The following is a 19,296-nucleotide window of genomic DNA, read 5'->3' as shown; positions in this document are numbered from 1 at the left end:
AGTGAGAGATTTGGTGAGAAATCTCCAGTTTTTTTTTAAAGCGGCAATCATTCACACTTCAAAATCAAACTGGTTTTGCAGTGTAAATGATTGCCGCTTTAAAAAAACTGGAGATTTCTTACCAAATCTCTCACTTTCTGAATCTCTCATCCCATTAAATCTCACCCTTAGTCTATTTTCATGGTCGAAATGAAGAAATACACTGCAACCCAAAGCAACCGTCCGGCAGCCACTAGACTGAGGAACAATGACATCTGACTAGGTGCTATGGTTACCACACATGCTACTATGAGAACTAGCTTTATCGAAACACTTTCGTCCATCCATTTCCCATTCCTCCCAATTCCCAAGTGATTAAAAGGCCATAATAAGAAACTATAGACAAGATAGACAAGAACAAGTGACTGATTTTTTGGAGTTTTTAATATTTTTTATTTTGTATGACGCCACCTTGTCACGTATGACAGCGACAGAACGTTATGACAGTGTTAAACATTATACCAATACAGAGGATATAACTGCGCAAACAGCCAGTAAGTGCAATAACTCGCGGACATCGCTGATCTCTAATATGATAAATGTCCGAGAGTGATGCTGCCATCTTGATGCTAACATCTTAACCGCCATTTTGAACTTCCTTAAACAGCACGGCCTGGGGTATTCCTGGTTAGCAAAGCCACACTCCATGCCCCATATATACCGACATGACACAATAATCAGAGAGACATCGTCTGGATGGGTCATTTCCACTTTGTGACTTAATGAACTTTGTCTTAGTAAGTTAATTGGTATATAATACACAATGGATGCTAATACATGCATAATGCCTCTATAATCCTTGACTTCTAAATGTCATTGCTTATATCTGGTAATTACTGATGTCATCAAATGGTCAGAACTCTTAAAGTGACTCGTAATATATACTTTATGACAGTCGGGAATGCATTTGTGAATATATATCAAGACTCTAGTTCATTTGTTGATCCCAGTCAAAGAGTAACAGATACCCAGGGTGGTGAGAGTATTCCTGGGCCTTGGCGGGCCTCTTTTGGACCTCCGCCCTAAACTGCAAGTGCAACCAATGGGAGCATGATTGTGTGGACCATCAAGAAGCTTTTGGCTTGTGAAGTCATCTCCCCTTTCCCCTGTAGTCTATCAAAGATGTAGGCTGACCTACATCTACAACCCATAATCGTGCCAAGCACAACATGGAGGCCATGATTATTTGTACCCATGCCCTTTTCAGGTGGTAACAAGACAAATGTCACCATGATGAAATGGATTTTGTTGGCATATGTGTCACTCTTTCAGCTGGGTGAATCCACTCAAGTGGTGCACTAATTCCGTGCATGAGCTTTTCTGAGACTGGTTCAGGTAATTTTGAACTATCCCTCAAAAGGCTCCTAAATATAGGTCATGAATGTGCATGATACATACCTAGAAACTGCTTAAGTAGCCCTGACCCTTTGTACTGTGGCTTCCCATATTTCACCCTGCTCCCAGAGAAAAGACAGCATCTTTTATAAATCAAGTTGGCCAATATGAAAGTGTTGTATCTGAATAGACTTCCACATTGGCCATCTTGGGTTGAAAACGAAGGTGCCTCTTCCCCAGGAGCCATCTCTGATGCGGGGAGAAGACAATAGTAGTGACCGCTGTCCATGAGGTAAGTATCCTATGTCCCATGGGGGTGCGGGAAGTGTATGACCAAAGAGGGGGGGGGCAATAAAATTGTTTGGCCTGGGGGCGGGATGGGCTTGCCTACTTCCTGAAGCCTGTCCATGCCTATTACTGTATATAGATTATTCGGAGAACAGACCAGCCCAACCTCACCTCATCTTCGATCCCACCAGAACCTAAAGTTTGAACTGTATCCAGGAGAGGAGCACATTATTATATATACAAAAAAATATATGATTTTTTTTTTATCAAAATAAAAATAAAAACTGTTCTTGAACATAAATAATGGAGGGTGGGGTTAGTGAGATAAGGAGTTTTGAGTTCAGAGGATGACTGGTGAACATCATAGAGGTTGGGATTGTACAAAGTCCGGGTTGTCGTAGCAATGAGTTTCGAGGTATGGAATGTCCACTGGCAGAAGTTCTTTCGGCTTCTCTTCTTCGTTGTGCTGGGAACACTTTTTACAGCAGCATTTACACATCGTAAAGATCAGGTTGTCCCATGGAGCCAGAGAATGCAGCCATATGGGCAGGAAGTCCCAGTTCTTCAAGAACATGGGCAAACATTTTGGGAACCTCTTCTGGAGGACACTGATGACCATGATGGCAATGATGACCACCAGTATCGGAACTCCTACGGCGCACAGGATAACCCCACCAGCCATGGAGAGGCCAAACACAGCCAGAGGCAGGATGAAGAAGCTGAGGAGTAGGTACAGGACAGCAAACCAGCGGTACTTGGCAGTAATGTCTCCAAACTTCATGGCTATGTGGATGGGAATACGCAGGTAGGGAACAACGAACCAGAGCATGATGCCGCTGAGGTTGAAGAACAGGTGGATGAAGGCCACCTAGAATTGGGGAGAGGAAGTTGAAATGAATGACCAACAGATCACTTATAATACCACCCTGAGTTACTCAGAGACCTGTAGAGCATCTGTCGCAGCAGAACTGTACTCAGTACTATCCCGAGAAAGGGTGTTTGTGGACGTGTTAGGTATTCATACATTAATCTCTTAACTTGTGTTAACGTTCCCTCTGGACTCTGCAGAGCTGAGTAATGTTAGACTTTGTGCAATAGCTGGAAAGTTAAAATTCAAAGTACATAATGATTTCTTGGAAATGCTCTGCAGCGGGAAAATGCATCCGCATAAATTGTTTTTAAAGCAGACATGGCTCTAGGCTCAAGTGCCGCCAGCTGGGTAGAAATCGGGCTTGCGTACTTCTCTGAATCAGGCCCAAAGCTCTGTTGTCTAAAGTTTTTTTCTTTGCGCAAGGGGAATAAATTAGCCTGTAGTGCCCCCAACCACCCTTCAGGACAAACTAGGAATTACATGACATCATACCTGCACTGATTCGCTCAGAGACTCCGCAGGGCTGGCCAAAGCTGCCAACACAGCTGTGGTGGTGGTCCCAATATTAGATCCAAGGAATAAGGGGTAGGCCCGGTTCATGCTGATGACCCCAACACCTGGAAAACATAACAGGCACTGTGAAAACACCCCCCAGGAAGATCATATTTAGCACAAGGTGAGTATACTAAGGGGGATAATTAATCTCTGACGATATTTTCGATAGTGAAAATATCGGAAGTTCAGTATACAATCCCAGCCAGGACTTGCCTGCTACAACTGTATAGTTGGAAACGACCGTGTTATTTTCAAAACGGCACCATTTTTGTTGATCTAAGGACTCTCTGATACTTGATGGTTAGAACATTAAATACTGACTGTCGAGCTGGCAAAAATGGCCAGGATTCCGACTGTCGGGATGTTCCGATAGTCCCCTGCCTGGAGAGCCAGGCAAGGGACGCAGAGAGGCAGTTTGGACACTGGGTGGCGAGGGGACCCGAGAGCCAGGTAGCGTAGGGGAAGCCGGGCAGCAGGCGCACATAGAAAAAAAACACATAGAAATGAATGGACAGCCAGTGATTGGCTGAGAGCTCTCTGACTTAGAGAGCTCTCAGCCAATTAGTGACTGTTCATTCATTTCTATGTGCGCCTGCTGCTGTCTGGCTTCCCCTATGCTACCCAGTCTCTGGTCCCCAACGCGGAGTTCACCGCCCGGCCCTCTGCCTCCCCTGCCTGGCTCTCTGCTTGCGGCAATCACTGCACAGGTCAGTGCGCCCGACTCCTTGCTTCAGCCCGCCCAGCTTGGCTCTTGGCTCGCTCCGCCGCCCGGCTAGCTATACACAGCATCCCCTGCCCCCTTTCAGGCTGCACATAAGATTTACCAAATCTTATGTGCAACCCGTCCAACCTACCGACTCCGACCCAATGCACATTGGGTCAGATGGGGTGTCTGCACATGCGATTTGGGCTGATTTCACTGCCCGATCCATCCGAATCGGGTGAAATCGGGCCCAAATCGCATAGTGTATGGGGGCCTTAACTGTTACATTTCCCAGACTAACTAGCCGGAGCCCAGGTGGTGGCATTACTAACTGTCACATTTCCCAGACCACCTAGCTGGTGCACAGGTGCAATCATTACTAACTGTAACATTTCCCAGACCACCTAGCCGGTGCACAGGTGCAATCATTACTAACTCACATTTCCCAGACCACCTAGCTGGTGCACAGGTGCGGTCATTACTAATTGTCACATTTCCCAGACCACCTAGCTGGTGCACAGGTGTGGTCATTACTAACTGTCACATTCCCCAGATCACCTAGCTGGTGCACAGGTGCAGTCAATACTAACTGTCACATTTCCCAGACCACCTAGCTGTTGCACAGGTGTGGTCAGTACTAACTGTCACATTTCCCAGGCCACCTAACTTGTTCACAGCTGTAGTCATTACTCACTGTAACATTTCCCAGACCACCTAGCTGGTGCACAGGTGCAGTCATTACTAGCTGTTACATTTCCCAGACCACCTAGCTGGAGCACAGGTGCAGTCATTACTAACTGTAACATTTCCCAGACCACCTAGCTGGTGCACAGCTGAAGTCATTATGAACTGTAACATTTCCCAGACCACCTAGCTGGAGCACAGGTGCAGTCATTACACACTGCTACATTTTCAAACGTGCTACATTCATTCCTAATCAACACATTATACAGATCAACCGGTGGCCTGGAAAACATGGACTCTTGGTACATCTCAAGGACTGGTTTGGCCAGCCCTGTCCTACACTGTATAGTGAACAATATAACTATTACTTATCTAGTATCTATAACATGATAACTAGAATCTGATTGGCCGGTATGTATGTGTAACATCTCCCCTGGTCCTCTGTAGAAGGTTTGATACATTCCCCTCACATAAGTACAGTGAGTATTTGTAGCTCTGTGTCACTTACCCATTAAGGGCACAATAGCCGCGGTGAAGACAGAACTACTCTGGACCACAAAAGTCATTATAGCACCAACGATGATCGCCAAATATCCGGTCAGCCAGCTAAATGGGAACGGGAAGTCTGCGGATGTAGAATGTAAAGCATCACCATATAATCATTCATACACTTAACCTAATATCGGTATGTACCTAGGTTTGCTTTTGCAATGGGATTTTCAGGGTCTCTGCGCATTTCTGTAACAAAGTGAATACCTCCAAACTATACAAATTGTTGTGGGACTGGGACAGTAAAAAAATGCTGATGTGATGCTGTGGGCAGTGGTGTTCTACCATGGGGGCAGTTGGGAAACCACCTGTCACTCGCTACAAGTCATATGCCATACACTACAACGCAAGACTCACAGTACGACATTCCAAGAGGCCTAGCATAGCCTATCTTAGTGGTATCGCAGACGCAGCACAAAGCTGCCCACTGTGCTCGAGGAACGCCGGACTGCGACTTTTACCACAGAAGAATCGGTTTAGACACATGTACAATGTTGGACAATGAGCTGGCGTGGAGTAAAAGCCACGGATGCTCTCACCTGAGCCCATTTTACACAGGTTCAGACTGGCGCACGGATGTACCATTCTCGCTGGCACCAGCAGTCTGCTTATACCAGTAACACAATTGTGTTGATTTCAGCTGTTGTATTTATGCGAATAAGATTCATCTTTTAAAGTAATGATTGTCCTTCTGTCACGGGGAAGGGATTCCTGTTGCTGGGAATTATTGTCATTTATGGATGGATTTATTAAGTTCCATGCACCCATGCTTTTGAGGAATATGAGTGTGAGCACATGACCGGCGCAATGCGCAGAAGCCTCTGGCTCCAGACCTAGCAACGCCTGCATCTCCGGTGCCCCTTCCACCCTGGCATCCTACTTCTTAATGGCTTAGTCCACAGACCTCAAGCCCCGCCCACCACCGGTAATAAGTGTTTTTTTAATGTATTTGAAAGAGCTTTTTCCGGCCAATGTCCTCACCGGCGTTAATGATCTTCTTGATGACATGAGCGATGTGGCCCTTCAGGACAGAATTCAGGACTTTGACGATGAGGATGAGACAAGTGCAGAGGACCACCAGAGAACCGGTGAGCAGAATCAGACCCACGCCGATGTCCGACAAGTTGGTATATGCAAAAATGTGGACACCTGTTGGGAGAGAGAGAGAGAAAGGGTTCATCAAAGCTTGCAATCTATCAATCTATCAGAAAATTGATTGGTCATCATATTTGAGGAGGAGGGGATGGGGGGATGATGTAATGCTTAAAAATAATTACACCTTAAAATAGGTGTAACATGGTTGCGGCCCGGTCAGGTCGAGGTGCAGTTTATTTCATACCCAACTTTATTTGGGGCAGTTGTATGAAAGACACCACACTTGCCAATTCCGGTAGACTCCTGGATTCCCGGAAGAGCAGGCCACCCTCCAGCATCTCACTGCTCTTTCTTCTGAAAGGGGTGGGGTCTGGTGATGCCAATGACGCATAATAGCCCCACCCTCCTGTGTGATGCATCATTTCACAGTGGAAAGCAAAGTGGTGATTCTGTAAATCATGTCATCACACTCGCAGCCCCTCTGGTCATAAAATATAGGCAAAGATGGTATAAACCAGTGCCATCTGTCATTGCCTAAGCCATACAAGAAGTGCCCATTTATTTCAGAGCATTTGAGAAAAATCCCACAGACATTGCAGACGCCTCACTTACATCTCTCCACGTTTTCCTTAATAGTGAAGGTGTTTTCTATGAATGTCCCACTTGCATTGGTCAGGCAGGTAGCAATGCTGCAGTTAGTCATGTTCGTAGCTGGGATGAGTTCTGTTCTCTACAACAAGCCACAGAAGTATATATAAGAATATGAGACAATACAAATGCAAATACGCCATTATAAAACAGTAAGTTGAGCAACTATTCCACTATTTGGAACCAACATTCGTGTCTGCATTTGCCATTTTTGGTTGATATTCAAAAATTTTAATTTGGAGGTTTAGAGATACTTTAAATAAAAGGCTCCTTTTGATTTGAAATCATTTACTTTTCACAGAGCAGGTGGCAGAGAGAAAACACAGGTTTCAGCAGGGGTAGATAATTATAAGTGCCCTGTTTTAGCCCCAACCTGGTACCCATGGCCGTTCCACTTCTGTGCTGTATTGCAAGATCAGTTGCAATTAATGTAAACGTTGTTAACAATAAATTAATGAATTCATGATTTAATTGCTGTAGAGTGAAAGTAAAACTGCAACACTTATTTATTAACCCCAATAAGTAATAAAATGTCTAACAAACAGCTTGATTCATTTGCCTGCCGCCTTCTGGCTAAAAAACAACATTGGGGGACCTGATTATTGATCTCTATCTGCCCAGGTGATACACGTCTAGAGCTGTAAAGATTGATTGATAGCTCCCCGGTTCCAGTCTCTGTGACTATGCCAACAGAGTACACACAAGTGGGCAACAAGACGTGTCACGGAAAGGACAAAACCCTCTCACTTTATCCTCCCTTATAACATTACATTCAAAGTGTGTTGTTAAGGCTCCAGCGCTGAATAGGCGATGAGTAGTATTAACACTTATTAACGCATCTGGAAACACTGAAACGCAGATGTATGAGGAAAGTGAACTCCTGCAATAAATTGTCTCTGTACAGTTAATGTCTACGTATACAGCCTTAAAGGTTACGCAATTTGCAGTACTTTATAGTTCACTTGTAGTGATCAGGAGGAAGGAAGGGGATGCGTGTGCTTAACTTCACACCGTCGTAAGGGGCTGCGCCCCCTTAATTTGTGAATGTTTGTATTGTGAGAAATATGGTTAGAATTGTATGAAAGATGCCTGTATTGCAACTTGAGTTATAGGTGAAATGTGTTAAATAGAGAGCATATGATGTGGAAGGGGGTGTGTATTGTTTTGTTTAATTAAAAAGGAGTTACAGAGTAAGATGTACATTGATAGTGTGGAGGGTACAGTGACATTTGTGGGTGTGTGGGGGGTGTGCATGTTGTTTAGGTGTGTGTGTGTGTGTGTGCAATAGTATAGTAGGGTGTTTTTGAGTCAGCGGCTCCACACTGGCGGAGGTAACGACACAGGAAAACAGGAGGCTGGGTAGTGATAGGGGTGTGTGGACATACGGGGGACTAAAGAGGAGGGTGGGGGGCACTGTGCAGCTTCTGCCAGTGGGTGAGGGTCCAGCGTGGCAGCACAGGAGTACAGGACGGTGGCCCTGAGTCAGTGTCTCCTCCTACTGGGTGGGAGTTAGGGTGCATGAGAGCAGGAGGCTGGGCTATGAGGCATGATAGGGGTATGTGGGCAACGCAGCGTCAGCGACTCCCCAGTGGTGGAAGTTACGGTTCAGGAGAGCAGGAAGCTGGGTAGTGATAGGGGTGTGTGGGTATGAGGGGGACTAAAGCTTTTACGCTGGTGCAGAGGAGGGTGGGGGACACTGTGCAGCTCCAGCCAGTGGGTGAGCATCCAACATGCCAGCGCAACGCAGCGTCAGCGACTCCCCACTGTCGGAAGTTACGGGGCAGGAGAACAGGAGGCAGGGTAGTGATAGTGGTGTGTGGGCATGAGGGGTAGTAAAGGTTTTTGGCTGTTGCAGAGTAGGGATGGCCATTGGTGGAGACGCCATCGATGTTGGCATTGATGGTGATTTTGCACCCTGCCATCGATAGTAGTAAAATATTACTTGGATAACTATCGATTGTTGTAGCTATCGATGGTCATCCATTATATGACTGAATAGGCCGTGGGTCAATCAGAACTCGGTGGCGGGACTTCCGGGTGTGTGTGTGTGTGTGGGGGGGCACAGAGCTATGCTCCGTGCCCCACATCGATGGCAAAAGTATTCAACATCGGCCATAAACCATCGATGATTTGAAATCATGATGGTCGATGGGCATCCCTAGAACTGGAGGAGGGTGGGGGACCGCATGCAGCTCCCGACAGTGGGTGAGCGTCTCCTCGCACTGGGGGGTGAGCGTCTCCTCGCACTGGGAGGGAGTAAGGGGGTGCATGAGAGCAGGTGGCTGTATAATAGTGGTATGTAGGCAAGACATTGATAAAAGTTGTGGCGCTGGTGCAGAGGACTTCTGGCGCACTTTTGGCAGTGGGGGAACCAGCAGCGCGGTGGTGGTGCAGCGAATCGCGGGCTGGAGGATCAGCTTACATTTCTTACAAGTAGATAGGTTAGAAATAGCGTTCCAAATGCTTATAAGGGGATAGGTCATAAACATCCTTCAAAATGCTCGATAGTCCATTTGCACCAGAAAACAACAAAAAAAAATTTCTATATGTTCATTTTTCATTAAGGATTTCAAGTTTAAAGCATACACTTCGCCATTAAAATATTGTGTGTTGACCAAATTATTGGTGGTTTGAATGGCTGACATCATAGACTTTCCTCAACTGCAGAGATTTCGGGGACTGGCCACTTACATTTGTCAGAGTCGTGCTGCACCATTGCTTGATCAGACTTTTATTCATGCTCTCAGGATCCCCGATGGCGTTTCCAGCAATTACTGTGCTGTCCAGCTGCAGAACAGAAATAAGACCCATGATCAGGAACAGTATGATGACAATCAGCCACAGCCTACCATTCTTGGGTTTTATGGAGCCCAGTTCAAGGTCCCCCCCTGGTGACCTAAGTTAGCAGAGGTATTTTGTGCCTCGTGACTCAGCGATGGTGCGAGCTCTTAGGGGAAGTTTAAATTTCAACTGAAAAACAGTTTCTCGAATGCAACATAATGAAAGTATAGTTGAGGGGGGTATAGGCGAAATGCGCTGTCAGGTAAGGGTAAGCTGGTCTCACCTTGATAATGAGGTCAGTGAAAGGTCGGGTGATGACTTTAAGAATGTCAGGGTTGTCACCTCCCGCATGGATGTTGAAACTCTTGATAATGGCTTCGGAGAGGTAGAAGAGATATCCGGTTCCGAGCTCGATAGGGAGCAGCAAAATGACGGTCATCCAGTTAAATATTCCATGCACGGCAGAACCTCCAAACGCCCTAAAACCAGCCAGTAAAAAAATATTACACCTGAAGGCTGATACATTTAATGACAGCACTTTTTGCCCTATCTACAGGTATAATAATATTGGCCACCCCATGATCATTTTGCTGTGGAGACATCTACATTAATTTAGATGTGTCCACATAACTGTAATGCACGTAAGAACTGTACCTTCGGAACTCATTGCGGTCTCCAGATTGCGCCAAAGACACCAAAGTGCTGGTCACGGATGTTCCAACATTCACGCCCATGATGATCGGGATGGAGGCCCTTACATTGAGGACTAGAAAAGAAGACAATGGATATAATTTGAGTTGGCGTTCTATATCACGAATAGCCCCCCAGGATTTAAGCTGTTTTCTACCCCACATTGGTGGCTTACTTCCAGAAGACACCATGCTGACGATGATGGAAGATGAAGTACTTGAGCTCTGCACTAGGACGGTAACAAGGACACCAATGACCAGGCCAGCGATGGGATTGGCGAGAACCTCATTATCACTAAAGATATCACCAGTAAGTTTACCTGTACAGGGTAACAAAGCAGGCAGGGTCAAACATTTGGGGCGTTTGGTTCTTTTGAAACAGAATTTGGGACTATTACTCTCAACCTCCTACATTTTGGAACTATATGGGTCACTTACTTCCAACCAGTTGGAATGCTGAGCTCAAGACATCCAAAGAACAGATGAATAGATAGAGGAACCCCAGGAGAAGACAACTCTTGAATGTCCCGACCACAACGCGTTTCACTCGCTGGGTATTGTTCAACTCTGTAGACAAAGGTAAAATGTATTGAATGTCAGACATCTAACAGAAGCGATAAGTGTACACTGGGTAAAACGGCTGTAAACTAGAGCTGGAGACCCATCTTTGTAACCCACCTTTCCAGGAGGGTCCTGAAGCCTGAAGTTCTGGCAGAGCCCAGGGATCAATTTCTCCGTTGACCTCTGTATGATCGGGCAAGTCCATGGTCATGGTATAAAGAGAGTCTAAAGAGACAGAGTGAGATATTACTCATGAAAGTATTCTGTAATCATTACCATGATGCATACAGAAGTCGGTAGTAGTTATACACACATCCATCACTAGTGTAGCAGCATCTCATGGTGAAGTGGTGGTTTGCTGGGCGCGCCCGCTACCTGACACTCTTACAAGGCCGGACAGCATCTCCTGAACTCAGTCAGTCCAGTACTTTCCTGCCCTGTGCATCAGTTAAGGGGGGACGAGGACACATAGGTGCTGTGCACTGTCGTCAAGCACTTCATACTGTCACACCCCCGGAGCCCGTCTAGGGCTTCTGAAGTGCTAGTCCACCATGACCCACTTTCCACATAATAAGCATCCACTATGATAATTCTGATGTGTTAACAACGCATTTCATAAATCTTTATTGCCATTGTGTTTGAAAGAGAGATGCAGGTGGCAATTTAGAGCTGCCTCAGAGCTGTCACTACTTCCTGCTCCAGGATTCAAAATGGCTGCCTTTTAATATTTATGATCTTGAATTATTTATTCTTACCTATCGGGGCCTCATCCAAGGGGATTTTTATCGGGGCGTCATTGGTGCTCATTTTCATGTCGGAGAGAGGCATCTGGGTGGTGGTGTTGTTGTTGGTGAATGGCATTGTTCAGACCATTTACAAGTCTGCTGATGGTGCTCTGTGGTGGAAGACAACTTGACATCAGATTGGATGCACCTCATACAGAATGCAGCAAATGCATATAATGCAACCGAAATAGGGTATAGTTATTGTAAGTAGGTTTTGTGACAAGGAACCACAGACACTGGATCAGATAAAGTCTTGGTCTTTACCAGCATACCAGGTACACAGCATAAGCAAGTATAGTGATATCCAGACTCATGATAGATCAGGGTTGCCGACCCTCCCGGAATTTCTGGGAGTCTCCCAAAAATCGGGTACCCCCTCCCGGCCCCCGGAAGGGTGGGCAACCCTCCCGGATTCAGATGGGACCCCCGCTGACCCCCGGATCGCGGCATTAAAATGCCGCAATCCTCGGGTCTCAGAGGAGGGGGCGGAGCTAAAACGGCACAATCGCGTCATTTTAGCCCCGCCCCCTCCATGGAGATACCTGAATTCGCTGCTTTTAACAGTATGGGGCGGGGCTTAGTGATGTCACTCGTAAGCCCCGCCCCCTGAGCGGCTGCTGAAACTCTCCTCTCCGGGCTTCTCCCGGAGAGGAGAATGTTAAAGTCGGCAACCCTGTGATAGATTGACTCTAGTTCGGTAGTCCATAAGGTCGACCACAGTTGGTCGACAGCCCAAGGTTGACAGGGTCAAAAGGTAGACAGTCAAAGGTTCGGCAGGGTGAAAAGGTCGACATGGATAAGGTCGACTTGAAAAGTTCGACATGAGTTTAAAAAAAAATACATTTGAGCCGACAGGCAGTATTTCATGCCCTACCATCCACTATGGCATGGATTGAGAATATAATAGTGTGCCGAGCGTAGCGGGCCATGCGAGGTGATGCGGTACACTTAGACCAGGCATGTCCAAACTGTGGCCCTGCATCCCTGCAGCATGCCTTGACATAGTCTTAGCATTCTCTAATAAAACTGTGGCAAGGCATGATGGGACTTGTAGTTTCACAACAGCTGGAGGGCCATAGTTTGGACATGCCTGACTTAGACAGTGTGTCCATACCGACCTATGTCGACATAGACACCAAAAAAACAGGAAAAACGCACGTCGACCCTTTTCACGTTGACCTTTTGACCCTGTCAAACTTTTGACCCTGTTGGCCTATAGCGGTCGACCTTATGACTGTAGACCTAGAGATTGTAAATCTAATATACCATAACCAAGTATAGTTACAGCAATGCAGCATACAGATGTCACAGCATAGTACAAACAAATGATAAAGCACGGGAGGCTCCCGAAAATCGGGTCCCCCTCCTGGCCCCCCGGTAAGGTCGGTCCTCCCGCAATTGCCAGGCAGCTCCAGGCAGTCGGCAAGTATGTTATAAATCCATTGATTATTCCTGAAGGGTCCATGACAAACAATCATTTTTTTTGTTGATGTAGTCAATTATTGTCTCACAGAACTTGTGTCTATTTGTTCCCCTAAATCAGGTCCCTAGGGTAATGACCCTTCCTGCATGTGGTGATGAGAGTAATCCGCCCTTCTGTTCAGGCTGCCTGGGTACTTTCGTCTGTCCTATGTGACAGTGCCACAAATAAAGTATAATTCAGTCACAACAAACACTAGAAATAAAGTACCATCCAATCAGCTACTAGCTGTCATTTTTTTCCAAAAGCAGCCTGTAATATGTAAGGCAGAAGCGCGTTGGTACACTTTATCTTTATGATCAATTGGCCATTGACCGTATATGAATGCTTAAAGTTTATATACAGTGTATTGCATTGCAGCAGAATTGAATAAACATTGGGCCTTATTCGAGTTCACTCTTTCTGACAAAATCCTTCTTAGATGGACAAAACCATGTGCACTGCAGGTGGGGCAGATGTTACTTGTGCAGAGAGAATTAGATTTGGGTGGGGTTTTACTTCAAAGTGAGATCTATATTGCAGTGTACAAATAAAGCAGCCAGTATTTACACTGCACAGAAACAAAATAACTCACCCAAATCTAATTCTCTCTGCACATTTTACATCTGCCCCACCTGCAGTGCACATGGTTTTGATCATCTAAGAAGGATTTTGTCAGAAAGAGTGAACTAGAATAAGACCCATTGTAAGGTGCATAGATAATGTAATTACATTTTAATTTATGCTGCATATATGCTATTACTTGTCATAATATCCTTTTAATCCAGGACACCGTTGGGACATCAGTGGCGAAATTCAAGCCTCTAATTAACCTGGTTATAATCAGCCACGGAACCTAAAAAGGATCAATACAAAGCAATCCCAAACAGGGACCTTTAGCAAATGAATACGACCTTCGCAATGATTCCCATCCGGACACGCTTGGAATGCCATGGCGCGTTGTGGTTCGGGACCTCTAAAATCTGTAGAACCCAAATCTGCCTCTTACACTTATTCAGATCTGATCGCAGTACAAATTTGTTCTCAAAATGGGCAAAACCATGTGCACTGCAGGTGGGGCAGATGTAATATGTGCAGAGAGAGTTAGATTTGGATGGGGATTGTTGAAACTGAACTCGAAATTGCAGTGTAAAAATAATGCAGCCAGTATTTACCCTGCACAGAAACAAAATAACTCACCCGAATCTAACTCTCTCTGCACATGTTACATCTGCCCCACCTGCAGTGCACATGTTTTTTCCCATTTTGAGAACAAATTTGTACTGCGATCAGATCTGAATAAGGGCCTTATTCCGGATATTCAGAAGGTCTTGAGCATATATTTACTAAGGTGCGGGTTTTAGGAGTCTAGATGTTGCCCATAGCAACTAATCATATTCCCTCAGTCTATTGTCTTCTAGAAGGTGCTAGAAGAGAACACTCATCTACATTTGTCAGTACTAAGTTGCGGAGCGCACACTAACTGGAGCAGAAGAACTGGCACTTACCTGGCAGAGCAAATCCTCAGCTGGGACAGATGCTGGTAATAGAGAGGTGAGTGGACTGTATATAAGCCACAAGGAGTGGGGGCAAAGTTCTCTGCTATGTCAGCGTGTTGTCGGTTTTCTATCACCGTTATTAATGTTTACTGAGGTCGCCTAACGAGACCGATTGTGTTTAACGTTGTCCTCATTGGGCTGCATTTGTCATTTGTCCTGTTTACTGCAGTGTAGCCGACACTGAGATAGATAACGGTTGTATATTTCAACAGTGATCGACATGAGTAAGGTTGACATAGTCAAAAGGTTGACGTGGCAATAGTTGACACATAAAAAAGGTCACATGAGTTTTTTTTATTTTTTTTACATTTTGAAAACAGTGTGCGACCTAGTGTTGGCCAAATGCTATGCGGCCCAGTGTCAGACCAACAATGTGCGGCCCAGTGTCTGCCCAAAGCTGTGTGATCCAGTGGGGAGCCAATAGTGTGTAGACCAGTGTTGGCCCAATGCTGTGTGACCCAGTGTCGGACCAATAGTGTGCGACCTAGTGTTGGCCAAATGCTATGCGGCCCAGTGTCAGACCAACAATGTGCGGCCCAGTGTCTGCCCAAAGCTGTGTGATCCAGTGGGGAGCCAATAGTGTGTAGACCAGTGTTGGCCCAATGCTGTGTGACCCAGTGTCGGACCAATAGTGTGCGACCTAGTGTTGGCCAAATGCTATGCGGCCCAGTGTCAGACCAACAATGTGCGGCCCAGTGTCTGCCCAAAGCTGTGTGATCCAGTGGGGAGCCAATAGTGTGTAGACCAGTGTTGGCCCAATGCTGTGTGATTCAGTGTCGGACCAATAGTGTGCGACCTAGTGTTGGCCAAATGCTATGCGGCCCAGTGTCAGACCAACAATGTGCGGCCCAGTGTCTGCCCAAAGCTGTGTGATCCAGTGGGGAGCCAATAGTGTGTAGACCAGTGTTGGCCCAATGCTGTGTGATCCAGTGTCGGACCAATAGTGTGCGACCTAGTGTTGGCCAAATGCTATGCGGCACAGTGTCAGACCAACAATGTACGGCCCAGTGTCGGCCCAAAGCTGTGTGATCCAGTGGGGAACCAATAGTGTGTAGACCAGTGTTGGCCCAATGCTGTGTGATCCAGTGTCAGACCGATGATGTGTGGCCCAGTGTCAGACCAATGCTGTGTGACCCAGTGTCGAACCAATAGTGTGCAACCTAGTGTCATCCCAATGCTGTGCGGCCCAGTGTCGAACCAATAGTGTGCGACCTAGTGTCGTCCCAATGCTGTGCGGCCCAGTGTCGGCCAAATGCTGTGCGGCCCAGGGTCTCCCAGTCGGCTCCCCTGCAGTTAGGGAGAGATCCCGTAGTGCTATGGGTAATCAGCAGACACAGCTGATGCCAAGTTATGTAAGGACAAAAGCATGTACTGAGTAACCTGTGATTGTGCTTATCTGCTGGCACCATGTCCGAAACAGTAGAGCACCGGGAGTCACAGAGGTTGTGGCAGGCATTTATGCTAATAAAAGGGTGTTCAAGAGCGCTGATCATTAAGTCTTTTAACTCCTAACATTCCCCCCCCGGCAGCCTAACTCATAGCCCCATAGTGCCTACCCCTAACTCCCCCGCAGCCTAACCCTAACTCACCCTAGTGCCTAACCCCTAATACCCCCATGCAGCCTAACTCTATCTCCCCCTAGTGCCTTACCCTAACACCCGCCTACAGCCTAACCCCAACACCCCCCTGTAGCCTACCCCTATCTCCCCCTAGTGCCATACCCTAACACCCCCCTGCAGCCTACCCCTATCTCCCCCTAGTGCCTAACCCTAACACCCCCCTGCAGCCTACCCCTATCTCCCCCTAGTGCCTACCCCTAACTCCCCCCAGAGCCTAACCATAACTCCCCCTAGTGCCTAACCCCTAATACCCCCATGCAGCCTAACTCTATCTCCCCCTGGTGCCTTACCCTAACACCCGCCTCCAGCCTAACCCCAACACCCCCCTGTAGCCTACCCCTATCTCCCGCTAGTGCCATACCCTAACACCCCCCTACAGCCTAACCATATCTTCCCCTAGTGCCTAACCCTAACACCCCCTGCAGCCTACCCCTATCTCCCCCTAGTGCCATACCCTAACACCCCCCTGCAGCCTACCCCTATCTCCCCCTAGTGCCATACCCTAACACCCCCCTGCAGCCTACCCCTATCTCCCCCTAGTGCCTAACCCTAACACCCCCCTGCAGCCTACCCCTATCTCCCCCTAGTGCCTACCCCTTACTCCCCCCCCCCCCGGAGCCTAACCATAACCCCCCTAGTGCCTAACCCCTAATACCCCCATGCAGCCTAACCATATCTCCCCCTAGTGCCATACCCTACCACCCCCTGCAGCCTAACCCCAACACCCCCCTGCAGCCTACCCCTATCTCCCGCTAGTGCCATACCCTAACACCCCCTACATCCTAACCATATCTCCCCCTAGTGCCTAACCCTTAATACCCGCATTGCAGCCTAACTCTATCTCCCCCTAGTGCCATACCATAACACCCCCCTGCAGTCTAACCCCAACACCCCCCCTGCAGCCTACCCCTATCTCCCGCTAGTGCCATACCCTAACATCCCCCCCTGCAGCCTAACCCCAACACCCCCTGCAGCCTATCCCTATCTCCCGCTAGTGCCATACCCTAACATCCCCCCCTGCAGCCTAACCCCAACACCCCCTGCAGCCTACCCTTATCTCCCGCTAGTGCCATACCCTAACACCCCCCCTACAGCCTAACCATAACTACCCCTAATGCCTAACCCTAACACCTCCCTGCTTCCTAACCCTATCTCCCCCTAGTGCCTAATCCTAACCTTATCTCCACTCCCCCCCGCAGCCTAACCCTAACACCCCGCCCTGCAGCCTAACCCAATGCTGTGCGGGCCAGGGTCTCCCAGTCGTCTCCCCTGCACTTAGGGAGAGATCCTGCATAGCTATGGGTAATAGCCCGGATGCAGTCACATGTGCAGACACAGCTGAAGCCTATGGGGTTAAGGGCATAACCCTAACCCCCATAGTGCCTACCCCTAACTCCCCCCCGTCAGCCTAACTCTATCTCCCCCTAGTGCCATACCCTAACACCCCCCATGCAGCCTAACCCTACTCCCTACACCCCACTAGTACCTAACCCTATCTCCCCCTAGTGCCTAACCCTTTCCCCCTACCCTTCCCTAACTCCCTACAGCCTTAACCTATCCCAACTTCCCCAGCCTGACAACAACCCAGGCCGCATAATTACCAATTGGAATGCTGGCATTCCAGCGTTAGCATCCTAATCCTTTCATAGTTTCGGTGCTGGTCTTCTGACGGCAGTCGAGATGGCGACATTGGCATACTGAGCGCCGAGATACTGACTGCATCCCTTATGGACAGACATACACTCGTGTCGCAGTGCACAGTGATTTCAGCACACTTTGTGAATGGGCCAGATCAGGTGTCCACAGATTGCCCATGCATTCTAGGGGGCTGCCGAGCGAAATTGCCTTCCTCATACAGGATTAACCATACAAAGGGGCCTGAGCGGCCAGGTGGGAAGATGGCCGCAGATGCGTCCGACGGAGAATCAGCCCCAATAGTTGTATCATCTTCTAAAAACCTACTTCTAAGTGCAAATTATTTCCATATTATTGTATATGTTCTGCATAGCCTAATGCAACGTATTTACTGCGCCATAATGTGACAGGCAAGACAAAGCGACTCCCCTCACTCCCGCCAACGCCGCGTGTTCACTGCGTTCCCAGACACAGCTCCGAGGAGCGGCAGGGCACCATGAATTATCTCCCCTGCATTAATATGCATCATTGGGTTATTAGGAGACTTGCTGAGGGCTGTTTTGGCAGCCACAAGACGCGGTCACAGGATGCGCGCTCTGCGCCGCTCTTAAGTACTAAACCCATTAAGGAATATTTTCACAGTTGAGAGTGAGCTGCGATCTCCCCGGGAGACACAGGGAAATCTGCAGCAGAGTTAATGTTGGGAATATAAGAACAAAAATCCCATCAACTCATCATGGAAAATATTCTTTATAAAGTACTTTGCCTATGTCTGCAGATGAGTCTGATAGTGTGAGGGACCCAGTCTGCCCCTCCAGTGGCTGAAAACATCTGCCTTAATTTGAAAAGAAAGAGGTGATGAGGAGTCTAGGGCCTGCTTCCTCTAGGTGCATCACCATGCCTACAGACACCTGCTTCTTCTAGGTGCGTCTCCATGACTACAGACACCTGCTTCTTCTAGGTGCATCTCCATGGCTACAGACACCTGCTTCTTCTAGGTGCATCTCCATGGCTACAGACACCTGCTTCTTCTAGGTGCGTCTCCATGACTACAGACACCTGCTTCTTCTAGGTGCATCACCATGCCTACAGACACCTGCTTCTTCTAGGTGCGTCTCCATGACTACAGACACCTGCTTCTTCTAGGTGCATCTCCATGGCTACAGACACCTGCTTCTTCTAGGTGCATCTCCATGGCTACAGACACCTGCTTCTTCTAGGTGCGTCTCCATGGCTAGAGACACCTGCTTCTTCTAGGTGCGTCTCCATGGCTACAGACACCTGCTTCTTCTAGGTGCGTCTCCATGGCTAGAGACACCTGCTTCTTCTAGGTGCATCTCCATGGCTACAGACAACTGCTTCTTCTAGGTGCGTCTTCATGGCTACAGACACCTGCTTCTTCTAGGTGCGTCTCCATGGCTACAGACACCTGCTTCTTCTA

The 19,296-nt window shown here is 47.6% G+C and overlaps 1 protein-coding gene across 2 annotated transcripts; it reads right to left on the bottom strand.

Moving 5' to 3' along the window:
- Positions 1 to 390: 390 nt before the first annotated feature.
- SLC34A3 (solute carrier family 34 member 3) lies at positions 391 to 18,391 on the bottom strand. 2 transcript variants are annotated; one of them, XM_083161259.1, is made up of 13 exons: positions 17,822 to 18,391; positions 11,554 to 11,693; positions 10,916 to 11,023; positions 10,676 to 10,804; positions 10,414 to 10,557; positions 10,203 to 10,314; positions 9,832 to 10,027; positions 9,459 to 9,554; positions 6,732 to 6,849; positions 6,006 to 6,173; positions 4,984 to 5,100; positions 3,026 to 3,150; positions 391 to 2,530 (listed from the first exon to the last, which is right to left on the bottom strand). In XM_083161259.1, the coding sequence occupies exons 2-13, from the start codon at positions 11,657 to 11,659 to the stop codon at positions 2,024 to 2,026; spliced, it is 1,926 nt and encodes a 641-aa protein (XP_083017385.1). In that variant the 5' UTR covers positions 11,660 to 11,693; positions 17,822 to 18,391; the 3' UTR covers positions 391 to 2,023. The 2 variants fall into 2 exon arrangements, with proteins under 2 accessions (XP_083017385.1, XP_083017386.1); XM_083161260.1 differs by lacking the exon at positions 17,822 to 18,391 and adding an exon at positions 14,551 to 16,115.
- Positions 18,392 to 19,296: the final 905 nt, after the last annotated feature.

The sequence above is a fragment of the Crinia signifera genome, chromosome 9, assembly GCF_055691185.1.
Source record: "Crinia signifera chromosome 9, ASM5569118v1, whole genome shotgun sequence".
In the NCBI taxonomy this organism is placed as follows: Eukaryota; Metazoa; Chordata; class Amphibia; order Anura; family Myobatrachidae; genus Crinia; species Crinia signifera.
This window is presented reverse-complemented; position numbering and strand designations above follow the sequence as displayed.

Bases quoted from the DNA above. Each gene is read 5' to 3' on its own strand.
- SLC34A3 (XM_083161259.1), bottom strand. From the start codon at position 11,659: ATGCCATTCACCAACAACAACACCACCACCCAGATGCCTCTCTCCGAC. The intron at 11,024-11,553 runs GTAAGAATAAAT...CTGTCTCTTTAG, and splicing joins CTTGGATGAGGCCCCGATAG to ACTCTCTTTATACCATGACC. The intron at 10,558-10,675 runs GTAAGTGACCCA...TACCCTGTACAG, and splicing joins AGCATTCCAACTGGTTGGAA to GTAAACTTACTGGTGATATC.